General features: G+C 36.4%; 1 protein-coding gene across 22 annotated transcripts in view; it reads left to right on the top strand.

Moving 5' to 3' along the window:
• The window catches only part of NRCAM (neuronal cell adhesion molecule), a 101,954-nt gene extending 86,889 nt beyond the window's left edge, over window positions 1-15,065 (top strand). For 21 of the 22 annotated variants that reach the window (XM_031061366.1, XM_031061374.1, XM_031061365.1 and 18 more), the window contains 2 exons: window positions 2,344-2,422; window positions 11,777-15,065. In XM_031061366.1, coding sequence (XP_030917226.1) covers window positions 2,344-2,422; window positions 11,777-12,014 — 317 coding nt within the window. In that variant the 3' untranslated portion in view covers window positions 12,015-15,065. Of the gene's footprint in view, window positions 1-2,343; window positions 2,423-3,935; window positions 4,121-11,776 lie in introns of those variants that run through there. The other variant, XM_031061372.1, reaches the window with a different exon arrangement.
• The last annotated feature ends 1,045 nt before the right edge of the window (window positions 15,066-16,110 follow it).

The following is a 16,110-nucleotide window of genomic DNA, read 5'->3' as shown; positions in this document are numbered from 1 at the left end:
TTCCCTAGTGTTATATTTCTTTCTCTGGAGCAGCTCCATAGACCAAAGCTCTTTTGAAAAGGATAGTGAGAACCACTGTACCTTGCACAGTACTGCTGGATAGGATCTCAGAGCAGCTGTTGAGGGATGAGTGACTATGAATGAACTTCAACTGAGCATCCAAGGATAATCTGATTTTTCATTCTCCTATTCTAGCTGCAATAGAAAGTACAGTTGCTAAGTTTCATGTAAAATCTTGATTTAATGGAAAAATTATTTTCTCCTAAGGTTTGGGAATAAATATCTAGACTCTAGAATGCTTATTTAAAGTCAACTCAAACTTCTTGAAGTTCATTTTGTTAATTGGGCATGACAAATATGGATGCATTTAGAAAAGTATAAAAGAAAAATCTGCACTTTGTTTTATTTTCTTCTGCTTATTTTGATCAGTGCACTTCTAAAAACTTAGTGTCAGGGAACACTAAGAAATTTAACTCTTCATAGGGAAATCTGCTGGAATAGAATAGCAGATTATTTTTATGAGAAAATCACATTACTACGTACAAGAGTTCTATTCTGCCCAATCTGTTAGAGAGGACAAAGATTTGTAGTGACAGCAAAAATTAGGTAAGAGAAGTTTCTGTTACAGCTGCCTATGCCTGTGAAGAAGACAGATGATTAAGGAACACATCGTGTTACATAGAGTTATATGACAGGCTGAAGACATCATCTTAGAGTTTTTTCCCCTAATATTTTGATTTTTTTAAAGAGAAAATGAGATAACAGAGGATATAGAAAAAGTGATTCAGGTGACTGAAACAAGTGAAGTGATGAAACTGAAAAGAGTAGGGAGGACATGGAGCAAACCACCATCTAGAGGACGGTTAACAGAGGTTTTGAGTAAAAGTGTGGAGGGCAGTTGGATGCTAAGGTTGTCATTACTTTGTGGATCCTTGATCCTCTGTCCTTTCTGCTGCTTCTGCAGAATTATTAGTTGCAAGGTATCCATTTTTTCATGCACAGATACCTATGCATATGCACATACATATATAAAGGTGGATCTGGACTGCTTTTAAGATTTCCAGAATCAGTATGTACCAGTGTTTCTAGCAGTGACTTTGTATTTCTTGGGTCATTGCAAATGTACTGTTCCACAGGTAGTGACAAATGGAAAGCACTAAGTTATGAAATCTATGAAAATTTAAGTTATGAACTCTTTTTATCATAATTTTTGCATGTCAACTTGAGGTTGCCTGTGGTACGTAGGAAGTAATTCATTACTTCAGTAGAAAATTATAGCAGCCTGATATGTCTCAGGGCCTTATGTGTTACTGCAGTTATGGACTTAGTAAATACTGTCAGGAATGATTAACATCCTCTTAAATAATGGCACATAAATCAGTGATGTACAAATAAAGTGTAGAAATTACCAGAGTAAAAGACAAGAGATTGTGTATTGGATTATATAACTGTGTCTGCTAGACAAGGGAAAGATTTGAATAGATTCCAGAAAAATAGAAATGAAAAGGCAAAGGGAAGAATCATAAATAGAATTCTTAAAGGCAGTATATTGTTTTATCCTGTCAACAATCTTAACTTATAGGAATATATGTCATCTGTAAATACCTGACTCCTCAGGTGCTGGTAGGTTTCTGTGTCAATGTGCAATTTATTATGTTATAGGGACAAGTTATATGCCTAGATCTATTCCCACCAGTGAACAAGAATTAAACCTAAAACCAGAATGTGCAAGAAATACAATTGTGTAAAATTTAGATTCCAGTGTATGTGACTTTACATTGGGTTTGATCATGTTGTAGAAAAGAAGAAACAAACCATGCCTAGTATTTTGAGAATTATTAATAATAGGAAAAAAATCTAAAATCATCTGGAGGCTTACTACATGAAATTAAAGCCAAAAATGTTCAAACTGACAGTGAACAAAAGTGAATCTGATTCAGTTTTATCAATCATTATGAGAAGAATATCAAGAAGAAATAGAGAACATTGTTAAGTAGAACTAAATAATTCAAATTTGATTAAGCAATAAATCTATTAATAATCTAAGTAAATAAGTTATTTTAGCAGAATTTTAAACAATTTTCTCTCTTTTTGCTAGAAATAAAATAAAGAATAAGTTCTGTAATAGAAAATGACTTGCAGTCATACTTGAATGAAAATAACATCCTATCACTAATTAGCACATCTTTTTCTTCAAAAAAAAAAATAGCCTAAGAACCCATTTAAAAAATAGTTTTTATTTAAAAGACATTCCTGCCAAATGTGATCAGTTTGAGAAATTAAGGTCTTAGATTTTCTCATCTTGCAGTTTCGTGATAAAAATTATTATTTCAAATATTTTAGTGAAGGAAAAGGAGGATGCACATGCTGATCCAGAAATACAACCTATGAAGGAAGATGATGGAACCTTTGGTGAATACAGGTGAGCAGCTGATGTGGTTTGTCATGTTCACTGTTCATATCACACATGTACTGTATATACTATCACACTTATTAATTTAAGACTAACTTTTTTTTCCATGTCAAAGATTTTGTATCCTGTGTTATTTAGAACTAAAAATAACATTTCAACCACACCATTAGAAAAAAAAAATTATCCAAGCTTAGTATAAGCCATTTGCTAATGCAAGGTGAAAACCACATTCAAACACAATTGTATGTGTTTGAATGTCAAAGTGTGGAATCTTTATTTACAAATCCATCTTTCAGAGAGTTCAAATGCCAGATACAGTGTCCTTTCAGTTAGGGCACTATGTTGAGAATTATCATTCTTGAAAATAAATTTCTAACTGAAGCCTAACAAAGACAATCTGGTGTTAAGTTGACTGGAAAACAAATGTATTAAAATAGCTGCCAGTACTAACACCTAATCCAATAACAAAGAAGTGATGCTATACACAGAAGTGAAGGAGTGTCCTACAAAGAAAACAAATCTCCCTTTCACGTATTTCAGTACAAGATATATAGCAAGCAGCTTCAAAGCATGCAACACAGCTCTTATTCCTGACACTCCTCCTTTATACTAGCCAAATCTGGCATTACCAAAAGCATGCCTTGGCAAGACTATTCATACAACAGCTATGAATATAGCTTATTAAATAAGCAGTTTATTTGTTTTTTGATTAGTACAAAAATTTTATGTGGGTATGAAATAGATTTTGTAGTGCATTCCTGTGTCAAAAGCAGCATAGAAGTTCTTTATTATTGCAAAGATTTGGCATTTACAAGTGTACATAGAAAACACAGATTTTTTTCAAGAAGGATCTACTTTGTTGCCATAGGTTCTTCATAGAAGGAAAATGTACATCTTGATCTGACAGGACTAGATGTACAGTTCTGAATGCTGAGGAGCAGTTTCTGTTTATTCTTGTTTGATTAAAAACAATATACTCCATTCTTCGGTTCATGAGTTCAGCATAGTATTTTATTCTGCTGTAAGTGCATATGAATTACCTAAATTCAACTGATAAAAAGGGAAGTATGAGGCTATCTTTGGAAGTAGAGTTTAAAAAGTACTATATAAGTTTTCCTGGGAAGCCTAGTTTGCATACATTCCTCCACTGGTTCTTGATACTTGGAACTTCCAGCAGCAGAAACTGACCTTTGTACAGAATTGTACAAATGATGTGACCTCAATGCATGTTTTCTCAGGCCTGGAATAAGTATTCAAGCCTGCTTTCATTTGTGACCTGTAGCAAGATTTGAATTTATGTCTCCATGTTTAAGTGGCTTGAGTTAATCTAAAGAATGATCTAGAGCTTTATTAAATTATTTCATAATGCATTCATTCACTCATGTTTAGTGAATATGGGCAGATGCATGCCAAGCTTTCACACTTATTCAATGGGAGAGTTCTATGTACCCTGCAAAACCTCCTTTTAAAAATGTATTTCTGTGTAATTAGTCTATATTGGGCTTTCCTCTTTTTTCCTTAGAGACAGGGCAGGAGCAGCAACCAGTCAGATTACAGAAGATACCTTGTCATCCTCTCTGCAGCCCAGCATCACTGCAGTCACTCAGTTCCCAGTTTGTCTGCCTCACATGATGCGGTGCTTCTTTGAGGAAAAAGGGTATAGGGTTTCCCTTGGAAAAAAATGTAATTTTTGAAAGATCTAGGAATTCGAGTATTTTGAACTTTTTTCATCACTTCAGGTCCATGTCTGCTTGGACAGGAAAGAAACTGGACAAGGAAAAGAAAACAAAAGGTAGCTGTGCCAATTCTCCTGAAGCAAACTCTGTCTTTACCAAAGCAAAGTCTGTGAGATCTGACAGATCCAACTTCTTCAGAAGGTCAGGGGATCAATACTCCAGCACCAGATCAGAGACCTCCTACACCAGGAGGAGGGCTAGGCAGTCTTCAGAACTTACAAGGGTTAGTTCTGTCTCTGCTTCCCTCTGCCAAGAGGAAAAGAGGTCAGACAAATGGAAGTACAGGCATGGCTCTAGACATCATGCTTCTGAGCAACACATAATGGGGTCGGAGGAGGGCTCAGATTCTCAGGCAGGACAGCCATCCCCTTTCCAGCAACCCCTCAGCTGCAATTCAATTGGTGGCTTACTGGCAAGGCAGCATTCTTCTCTCCAGCACTGGTGCAGCCAGACCCCAGACTGCAGCTCAGATTCAGATGACACTCAGAGCTCCTGCCACAGGAAGGTAAGACCTTCTACTCCTACTCACTTCTCCGAATCTGAAAAGAATTCACTAATGAAATCTGTAATCTTGCCTGAGCTGGCCACTGTCTTAAAGGATGCTTTGACAGCAGCCAGACAAAGCATAACATCTGTGGCACAGGCTAGGTCCCATTCAGTGAAGCATCCCAGGGTACCAATTGCAGAAGTTCCACTGGTTCCCTTAGAAGCATCTGGGAGCAGTTCCCAGACTTCTGAGTTTGATCATATGGACAGCTTAAAAGATCACACAGCTTCTGGGAAGGAGAAACCTGAGGCTGGCAAGGCCTTGGAGGTTGAATCAGACCCTGAAGATGGGGAGGTGGCATCTGAGTCCCCTACAGAAGATCCAGAAGGACCAGATCCTCTGCGTAAATTTGACATGGAGAATCAGAATTACCTTTTTGAACACATAAAGAGGGTGCTAATGCTAAAATCTTCCAAATCTGAATGTGCCTCTGAAGAACTATTTATCCCCTCTGAAGAAGACAAGGTAGATAATGCACTTCCTATCCACTCAGCTGTGGAAGATCTTGTCTGCAGGATTTGGGGAAATCCCGAAGGCAAGCATGAAGCCCCACCAGTCCTACGTAAGCTCTATCCTTTTCCAGTGGATAAAGCTGCTTCGTGGGGAACCTTGCCTGAGGTGGACAGAGTATTGGTTACTGGTAATTCTGTTCTGTCAGTGCCTGATAATACAGATGCTCTCCCTAAAGATCCAACTGACAGAAAGATTGAGGAAGCAATTAAAAGATCTTTCAAGCTAGTTGCAGCCCAGCTTGGAGTATCTATCTACTGCACTTATGCTTCTAAAGCTTTACTAATATGGTTAGAGGAAGAACGAGCTAGATTCAAAAAGAAATGGGTCCCATCTGGTGCCATGCAGAGAAAACACAGGCTGTGTAAAATTGCGGCTAATTTTATCCATGATGCAGCTGAGGATTCTCTTAGACTCACTGTTAAAAATGTGGCATGCCTCACTGTAGCCTGGAGAGCTCTCTGGCTGCGTCCTTGGAGCTCATCACTAGATCTGAAATGTAAGCTGCTGTCCTTACCATACACAGGGGGCAAGCTGTTTGGTGAATCCTTAGTCCAGATCATGAAGGATCTCTCAGAACACAAGCACTGCTTACATCAGAGGAAAAAAAAGAGCTCTGCTGGAAGCTCTTCCTGTTCTCCTCACAAGTGTGTGAATTCCTTGCGTTCTCCTCCAAAGTTCAAAGGAGGGAAGGGAAAGTATAAGGTCTCACAGTCATTTCATGCCAAGTACGAAAAGACATCTCACTTTCAGAGAGATATCAGACCATCAAGAGGAACTTTCTAAGAACATAGACTTGCTTCCTCGTTTCTCAGGAACTGAGAAGAGTGAAAGACATGGAAATGTTTCAGTATTTCTGGACAAATAAACCCAGTGCTTAGAAAATTAGTTGTTTCAAAGTAAGTTTTAAATTATGAAGTTACTTAAATCTTAATGACTAATTAAGCTAGAGAAATCATAGCTCTCAAATCCCCCCTCTTTAGGGGAGGGCTTTTTCGCATTCCATTTCTAGGCTTCCTAGTGGTCTTGGGATGGTTTGGATTTGTTTCAAGTTTTGCACTCCTCAACTTCAACTAAGAGAATAGTTTCTATGTGAGAGTTGGCTGGTCTGCAGGACCAGACAACATCAGATTTTTCTGCCATATTAATCTAGTGAAGGAAATAATGCTTTAGGAAATGCAGGTGTTTTGGGAACTATGGAATGACTATGGATGCTATATTCCTGTGACTAGATGTATTCCTTCATTTTTACATAATAAGGGAAAACAGAGCCTCTGTAGCAATCTCTCTGCACTCTCAGTGGTTTTCTGAGTTGTAGAAGACTGAGACAGTAAATTGTGGACAGTCATTGTCTCCACCAAGAACCTGCAAGAAACAGAATAACTACCATAGATGTGTGTTGAGGTCAGTGTAGGTGTATAAATCAGCCTGAATTTTCCTCTTGGTCCATAAATGGAGAGAAATTAAGAAGTTATGGCAGCTACAGACCTGTGAGTTCACGGGTAGGAAGACTGAAAACAAACAACTACAAGGGAAGGATGAAAGTCCAGTGGTCTGCAGAATGTTCTTGGGAAGATGAAACAGGACAAGGCAACTACAGTGGTTGGATTGATAGTGTGGTAACACGGGATATTTGCACATTTTGGTGAATTATTTTGCCTCTTTTCTTCAATATTTTGACACAGTATTTTTCCTAGAAATTCTAGGATATGCTGTGAAACACTGTGGCAGAGAGTTCTGGGATTGCTAGACAAGATAGTACTCTTCCTTCTTCTGAGCTAATGAACAATGAAAATAAAGTTTGTAACCACAGTTGTGCGGGTTTTCTCTTGTAGTCACTTAACTTGCAGCTTAGGTGTGTTTCCCTAGGGACCTAGCCATGATTTGTGCCTCAGGACTGTAATTCTAAGCTTGGTCCCTTCCAGAACAAGACGTTATCTCAGTGGACTGCCTGAAGAACTGAACAGTCCAATTGGATTTGGCAGTGGTCTTACTGTGTTCTAATTTACACACATGTACTTTCTTTGACAATTCCTGTTTTAATTCTTGAATACTTGTGTGATTAACAACTTTTTCAGCACATTGCTTTTTAAAGCCAGAGCTTCATCACCCAGTTTTTCCAGCTTCTGTCAGGACTGAAGATTGAGAATTACAGAGATGTTAATGAAAAACTGCTCAGAAGACTAATATAGGTGTGCTTAAATAAGAAATAGTAAAATTATTTGAAGTCTGGATTGACTGTAATAATATTAGGACTCACAGTCCTAATAATTTAAGAGTGTAGCAGAAACCTCTTGAGTATAGGGACAGATTCTCCTGGAGTATGCAGGGAAGCCAGAGAGGAAGGTATTTCTGTGGCTTTACCTGATTACTTTTACTTAAACGTTTCTGGGCTATTGACCTGAGATCACAGAAAAAGGAATTTACTGCTAACAGTTTTCATCTTCTGCATCTACTTTCTGTGTCTCATAGCCCAGAATGTTTTACCCACTTTGTTTCATGTTGCCTTTCACCTGACAGTTGTGCTGTGAGGAAAAGTAGTATATTGCTAACCATATATTGAGTCTTTTTGCATGTCTATGAATGTGGCAAAGTTTAGTTGGGAACTAGTTGCCTGCTGGACTGCAGAGGCATCGTAAAAGTGTCTTCCCCATTCTGACTGGTTGCTGCATGTACCCATATCTAAGGAAGAAAAATTGAAAAGTTGAAAGAAGAAAGGAGATTTCAAGGTACATATTTCTTTCAATAACTGATAAGCTTGTGAAATGGAATTACTTTTTTTAAACAAATAAATTTGTTCTTTGCACTTATGTTATGGTTACCTTCTTATATCTCTTAATACTTCTTATATCTCTTAATAATTAACTTCAAGTTTGATATGTGTTTCATTAAACTAAGAAGAAAGAGAAACATATTCATATAATAGCAATCATTAATGATTAATATTTAAATCATGCTTTTAAAATATGCTTTAATATTAAACACTTTTCTTACTGAAGTGTATGTGGTACATATAAGTACTTATCAAAATGATTGGTACATATGAGCCTTCTTCGAGAAATTTTCATCCCTAAAAAGATAATAGTATGGAATTTATTTTTACAGCAAAAAATAGTAAAAGTATGGCTACACTTAACTTCCATGGCTCTAAATAAAGCATACCCATTCTCACCTCATGTTTGGTTCCCATCAAGTGTTGTTTTCTGACTATTAATTATATGCACTGCATAAATGGCACTTTAAAGAAACTTATTCAATTTGCCACTGTAATTTTAGTCAACCCAATTTGCACTTTATTTTTTAATATCACAGTATTACACTAGGTATGTAATAGAAGTCAGCAAGCAAAACCCCAAACAGAAACAGAAAGAAACTATGATTTATCCTGATTGCACTTTGGAATAGTTTTATGAACAGTTGTAAGCAAAGTTGGCAAACCTTGTGGGTACAGTCTCAAAATTTATGGCTTTACCATGTTTTGGCAATATAATATTATATATTCTAAAGCCTGAAGTGTTCTATAGCTCTTCCTAATGTAATTCACCAGTTCTTGCAGTTTGCTTCTTGGCAACAAACAGATAATACATTCATTTTGCCAGACCACCAGAGCCCCTCCTCTGTTTTGAATACCCAGGGTAGCAAAAGTGTTGTCCAAAACATTGATGTGTTCACTTTTTTCTCCTTCTCCTATTTGTTTGGTATTTTTCTCAATTTCTTCTCTTCCACCCAAAACACTGTGTTCGTCTAAGAGTCATGATCCAGTTTGATACAGAAAAAATGGCACCATGGCATATGTTATCTTTCCTGAACCAGGAGTGTAAAGCATCTTGGATAATCCCACTTGTTTTTCCACTGCCAGAGTCCTGACAGGACCTCTCTCTAGACTTATATAGTGCAACAAGTGAAGGAATCCCTGGGTTCAGATGTGATTTTTGCAGTTTCTGTGACTGTGCTCTCACACAGTACCCAGCTCCATGCAGTTACACTCCTGGGTAAATCTGCAGTTTTGTTTGAATTCAATTATAGAGATTGTGGAATTCACATCCTGACTAAAATATAGAAAAATCTTATACTCAATGCAACTATGTAAGTATTTCTTCATCGTTTGTCTTAACATAAACTTCGTTTGCAAAAATATAAATAAGAAAACAAGAAGAGCAACAGAAAGCAGAAGTTCTCATACTCAGATTTTTCTAAATTGTAATGGCAAATCAAGCTTTTCATTGGATTAAACTCAAAAATGTTGATGTATTTATACAGGAGCAGCATATTATTTATATATGTATGTTCCAACCTAGTGAATTACACTGGCTAGGGTCATACTTTAGAATATTTGCACAGAGATTCATGACCAATTGGAATATGATACAACTGCAATTTTGATTTATTTTAATTTCTGTATATTATGATGTAAAGAATTATGAAGTTATTTACCTGAAATTAAACAGCAAACCATATACCAGTGCTCTTTCCTTAACAGTCTAACCCAGAAAGCAGATCTTCCCTGGGAGAAGAACTGGTTACAATTTCAGAAGTAGGGCCTGGCCTTCATTTGACTCATGCAGCCTATTTTAATGACTGTTAATACCTTCTGATGGGGGCATTGGAGAAACTGCATTGTGTATGAGTATTAAATACTCAATTTCATCTTCAACATTTAAATATGGGGTCCTTCCAAAATGAACTCTCTTCAGTAATGTCTCTGTAATCTGCTTGTGTTCACAGTGTTACAAAAAGTTTCACTTTGCTGCTGCATTCTTGAAATTTTGGAGTACAGTCTTTTAAATGTTACTGGCCTGAATGTTTGCAGCACCAGTGAGCCCAGATCAATGACATTTATTCTCGTGCCTTGTACACCACAATAAGTAAAACATCAACCGTGATACAGTCACATTTGGAGGTTTTGCTTTTGTGTGCTTTGAGCATGAGGATTTTCTTACATGTAAATAAGAGAGATATTCCTACCACTTTTTTTCTGGTGTATATGCAGAATGATAAAATCTCTGGTATGCTTTTTCTGTAAGTATATGGATATTAGAGGTGGCCTTCTTTTAGAATTTAATAACTTAGTGTTTTCCAAAACAAAACAAAAAAGGTGATGAGGAGAAACAGCTTAATGGAAAATGGGTGTAATGGTTTTCTAGCAACAGTTTCTCAACAGGGCTTGTGTTTGCTAACATAAATGTATTCATTAGAAAAAATGAATTATTTTATAAGATACTAGGTTTTAGGAATTAGAGGGTTAAAATAATTTGCTGAGTATATATTCAGCATAGTGTTCTAGAAATTGCAAAATGTAATTTTGTTTCTTTAATATTTTATGTGTTTCTTTATATTTCCCATAAGCTGTGAATCTAAATAAAAGCCCCAAACCACTTCCTTTCTTTGTACCCTATATGCAAATCAAGTCACATGTTCTGTTTAAGACAGGGTATATAATTGCACGCAAAAGTGCAGCTGGCAATGGTGGGTTTCAATTCAAAATGCTTTGGAGCTGCTGCCTCCTCTTGACACTGAAGTGCAACGTAAAGGATTCTGAAAAGAGCCCAGCTATATCTATTTCATTAAATACAAGCCTACCACAGCTGCAAATTTATTTGAGGATGTTGATGGTGCTGCAGCTTTCCACTGACAAAGGAAAGACCACAGTACTTTGCTGCAGGGATCTTCTCTACTGGCCTTTCTTTCCTTTCCTTTTTCTGTTGTCCTCCAAATCACCATCATCATTGTCAGAACATTATCAGTCATGGAGTAGGGTAGGGAGATGGATCTGATAAGAAATGAAAAAGACTAAGCATGCTCTCATCTCCTCAATTCTAGCTACTGTAAGCTAAATTGTTGCTTTACCTGTAATATAGTAAATATTGTAGAAATTTTAAGAGCAACTTATTATTGATACAATACTGATCACTATCAGGATATGGACTTTGCTTTTCTTCTTAGGCTATTTTCATTTGTTTCTTCTGCACCCATTTAATGGAATATGTAGGTCTCTTGAAAGGTAAGGTTGAAAATTGCAAGTCTGGCCTGCATTATGTAACAAATTATTTGAAATGCAGCTCTTTTATTTTCTTTATACTAGTAAAGAAAATCAGTATATTTCATTTAACCAAATTCATTCCTCATTCATTTTCAAGGAGTCAAAGAAATTAAGAAGTTTAACAGACTAACTTCACGGCACATCATGAGCTTGTTACCTTGGAGAACAAACAAATTATTTTTTTATAGCTTTACAACCCACTTCTTAATGCTTGCAGTTGCATCTACATGGCCTCCAAGCCAAGGGCCCAGGTCTTACCACTGAAAAGTCATGCACGATGGGGGAAAAAAAAAATAAAAGAAACCACAACTCCCCCTCCCTCCACTGAAGACATTCTCTGTTTAAACCATTCTTACACCATGTTTCCATGTGAACTGCATCATATTGATTTGTCTCTACAATGTGATGTGGGTTTACTAAAGGATTACAGGGCTGCACACATGCTTTTCATAAACTCTGCATGCATGGCTGATTCTGTCTTAATAAATAGTGCATCTGTTAATCCCATGTTTGTTTGTTTGTGTCTGCAGCGATGCAGAGGACCATAAACCTCTAAAAAAAGGAAGCCGGACACCTTCAGACAGAACTGTGAAAAAAGAAGACAGTGATGATAGTTTAGTTGACTATGGAGAAGGTGTAAATGGTCAGTTCAATGAGGATGGCTCCTTTATTGGACAATATAGTGGTAAAAAAGAGAAAGAACCTGCAGAAGGAAATGAAAGCTCTGAGGCTCCTTCTCCTGTAAATGCCATGAATTCATTTGTGTAACCACAGAACTTGATCCCCTTGTATCTCCAGTTTGCTTAAAGCACTTGTACGTCCTCCTTCTCATACTATGAACACGCAGGTATCGGAGCTCCTCACCACCAGATGTTAATGCTATGAGAATATGCAGGTTAACACCAGTACACAGCATATTGACACAGTAAGTGGTATGTTACTATGAATCAAAATAGAAAATTCAAATTTTGTTCAAAACTTGGATATTTTTACTTTTTTTTTTTTAGGGAACTGACACAAACAGTAACATCAGCTTGTAATTTTGTTTCCTGTTGAAAATACAGTAAAATGCATGGAAAAAAAACCCCTACACAACTCACAGATAATCTTGTGTACACTATAAAGACATGGTTTGACAATTTGTTATGCAGTCCTCAGCTGAATCCCTGGATATGAATTCTGTTCTCAATGTCAGAGTGTTATAGTAGTATTATATAGAACTTCAATGTCTTTGTGGACATTGTTGTGAAATTGGTGACTTAATGTCTAGCTATCATATGTCTTTTTGCAAGACAGTTAGGAACAGTATGTACAGTATATAAATGCTAAATGATTTAAGTATGACACTTGCATTTGCCGATGCTTAATGAGACCCTATTATCTGCTCTTTGCTCCTATTACTTTATAGCCTTTTTAATCTGTCAAGTATTACGGCAGTACAGTGTTCTATTTTTACATCAAAACATATTGAATTGATTTTAGGGCATAAAAAATATGCATTGCAATGCATTTTGGAATTTTTACAGTCACTGAAAGAAAAACTTTAAAAATTAAGGAAAATATTCCAGAAAACACAGGGCAAAGTACATTCAGTGCCTTTATTCAATATGCATTCCGTAATGTGCTGTACTACTAAATCAGTTGGTGCAGTAAACTGTGATTAGCAGACTACTGTCTTTGCCAAATAAAGGAAAAATGTGAAGAAAGATAAGTGTTATGAAACTGTTGTGCTAAAAATGGAAAGTTTAAAATATTTTAAATTACATAAAGAAGACTATGATTTTTTTTCCCTTTAAAAAAAGCTTTCTACACAGTTACAGCACAACATGTTTTCATGGCCTTAGAATACTTAAAACAAAAATGAAAACAAACAAACAAACAAAAATCCCAAAACGCAATCAGAGTTAAATTATTTACTAACACAGCAAGGAATAAGCTCTTGTAAAATAAATAATTGAAAACCCAAAGCAGCTGACTCCATCATTTGGTAAGAGTGCATTTCTCTCTGTGTCCCAGCCTGATCAGTGTGGCAGCTTTGTAATTATCTCCAGCCTGAAGCAGTGTGGGGGTTACGCTCGGACCACAGCATTCCATCTGACAAGTGCTAATACGGTTTATTGGTAAAGGATTACCCTTGTCGGTTAAAAAATTATTTTCTCGCATACTATATCAATCAAATGTTTACCTCCAAATATAAATTTTTATAACAACCTATGGTTGAAGGAATGCTCAGTTTCATTTGCCAATAAATTGGTTTTTCATAACTTGCATCAAGTTTAATTTTAAGTAAGCTTTTTATATGTAGATATTTTGTTGAATTTGTAAATACACTTAAAGCGTAGATGCTATATGCTTCTAGGTGTTACAGACAAATAAACCAAGAAAGCTTATGTTGTACTGTGTAAGAAGTACTATAGCCAATGGTGTGCATGGTATTTTAAAGCATCTACTTAATTTTTTTTTTCTGTAAAACTAAAATAGTTATCTGCTCATTTACTGCAGATTCCAACTGAACCATTCAGAGCTTTTGCCAGTGCACTACATTAGCCCATAGGACACCTTGCAGCTTTCATGTATATATTGTAGGTAAAGCACAACTGAAGTAATCCCAAATGTAACCCAGCTGTAATAAGCTTCTTTCGCACCTTTGAGCTTTCCATCGGTCAGTTTTTTTAATGGGAACTGAAATACAAAATGAATTATATGAACACTGATTACAAAGCACAAAGAGAACATTTCTTCACAGGATTTGCCAATGGTTTTGGTAAAAAAATATCATTTTACTCTTATTTAATTGTAGATGCTGAATTATCTGTGCATGTGGGGGTAAACATACAGGCTCACTTCTGTAATAGTGCAACGGATTTTGTATTAAAAATAAATGTGGTTTTAAAATTTCACTGTTTGTTCTGTTTACACTAGCAGTAAAAATCACATCGGATTAGTCTTATAATTAAGAATTCATGGTAGTAAAACAGCATGAAAGAGCTCTGACAGAAGCTGTTCCATGATGTTACAAAACTTCCATTACTGCAACCAAATTATTTACAGAAAGTTGCATACCTTCATGTGCTACCATTTGAAAAAATGGTAAATTTGTCTGACCATTTCCCATTGAAATCTGTGATTTGCATTTTACTTCCATGGATGTTTTTATTATTTATTTAGTCATATTACTGCAAAGAAAAGAAGTGAAACAGTCATGTTCCATACCTGTAAGAGTGAATAAGAGAAAGTAAGAATGTTGATTTGAAATTAAGAGCCCTCAGATAGGATCCCAAATAAGAATTTTGTGTCCTAAAGGAATTTTCTGACATACAAATTTATGGCTATCTGTCTTTAAATATGAACTGAGGAATTTTTAGTCATCATCTTTTACAGTACACAAAATCCATTGCAATGCTCTTTTCATATCTTGTCTATCCTATATATGAATGGAAACAGACAGGGCAGGAGGGCAGCTGTTCTGCATAGAAGACTGCAGGAAAACCATGGATTCCAAGAGATGCAGGTTCTTCAGGAGATGTATCCAAAAGTTGATGAGTGGGCATGATGCTTGAAAGAGGGATCTTATCACTGAATCGAAAGCCATTCTACCACCCTTCCCATATTAAGTGGAAACTTCTGGATATTTCTGCTCCTGTCACCTGCACAGACTCAGTTCTGGCACTTCTATCTTCAAATATCTTCACACTATCTTCAGATATCGTCTGCCTTGGTTTTTGTACAGGTGTCTGTTGATTTTTGCAGCAATGTAAACTGTCTGGGAGATATGAAATACAGCTGTTTCTGTTTCAATTAAAGAATACTTCCTGAAAAGAGAGGTCTGAGTTCCCTAGGCTTAGTTGGGAAGAAAGATTTCATACAGTAACAATTTTTGGAGACACACATACATTATCTGTGCATGTTCCCCAAAGTGTACTAATACGTATAGTTGCTACACTTCTCTTTTACTCATATACCTTTTGATTTTATTCTCACTGAAGTGATTGTATAAATCCTGAGAGAATTAAAGAGGATACCCCAATGGTAATTTTTCTTGTAATCTATTCTCACATTGTTCCTAGGAAAATACAATTTCCTCTTAGCAGAGGCAAAGTGGCAAAATATTTGGGAACCAAATTCTCTTTTCATGATGTCTGGTCTATATTAAAACAGAAACCCTAGGAATTATATATGAAGAAATATTATCTACCATATGGAAGTGTCTTCTTTTCTGAAAAAAAAAGAAAAAAAAGGGGAGAAAATCAGAAAGAGAATGAGATTCCAATCATTTCTGAAAAGCAATTGTCCTTTGTTGTGTTTCTGTCCCACTCCCTCTCTTTTTTTCTCTCTTCATCTACCTTAGGAAAGAACATTTCAGAGACTTGGCAGAAGCAGGAACTGGTTTTGTGGGAAGATGGAAATAACTGAATGTGTTACTTGTAGGAATCTACCCCCAAATGATGCCCTTAGAGTGAAAGTAAATCTGCCTGGCCATCATGTTTTAATCTCTGAAGTGATCTCTGGCTGCTCTTTGTACATGAGAAGTGGAAGCTTTAGATCAAACTGTCAAGATAAATACATGTCAGCAGGACTATGACCAACAGTAGATGTGATCTGTTGTGACTGTAAGCAAGGAGAAAAATGGTGATCCCAGTGTTCTCATGAATTTTGGCAGCAAAAATATACACTTTTGATCATATTTGATACCTGAAGGATGGATTCTTCATTTGGGGTTGGGGAAGTGTGTGCTATTGTGAATTTGGCAGCACTGGCTTTGTCCCTCCAGGAAAGCTGCACAGGATAAATCTGAAGCCAGCTGGCAAGTAATAGGTTTGCACATGTTTAAATTGGAGAGAGGCAGGGCAGGAGACAGCTCCTG

Source organism: Geospiza fortis, unplaced genomic scaffold (assembly GCF_000277835.1).
Source record: "Geospiza fortis unplaced genomic scaffold, GeoFor_1.0 scaffold429, whole genome shotgun sequence".
NCBI lineage: Eukaryota > Metazoa > Chordata > Aves > Passeriformes > Thraupidae > Geospiza > Geospiza fortis.
The sequence above is the reverse complement of the archived record's forward strand: the minus strand, read 5'-3'. Positions and strand labels throughout refer to the sequence as shown.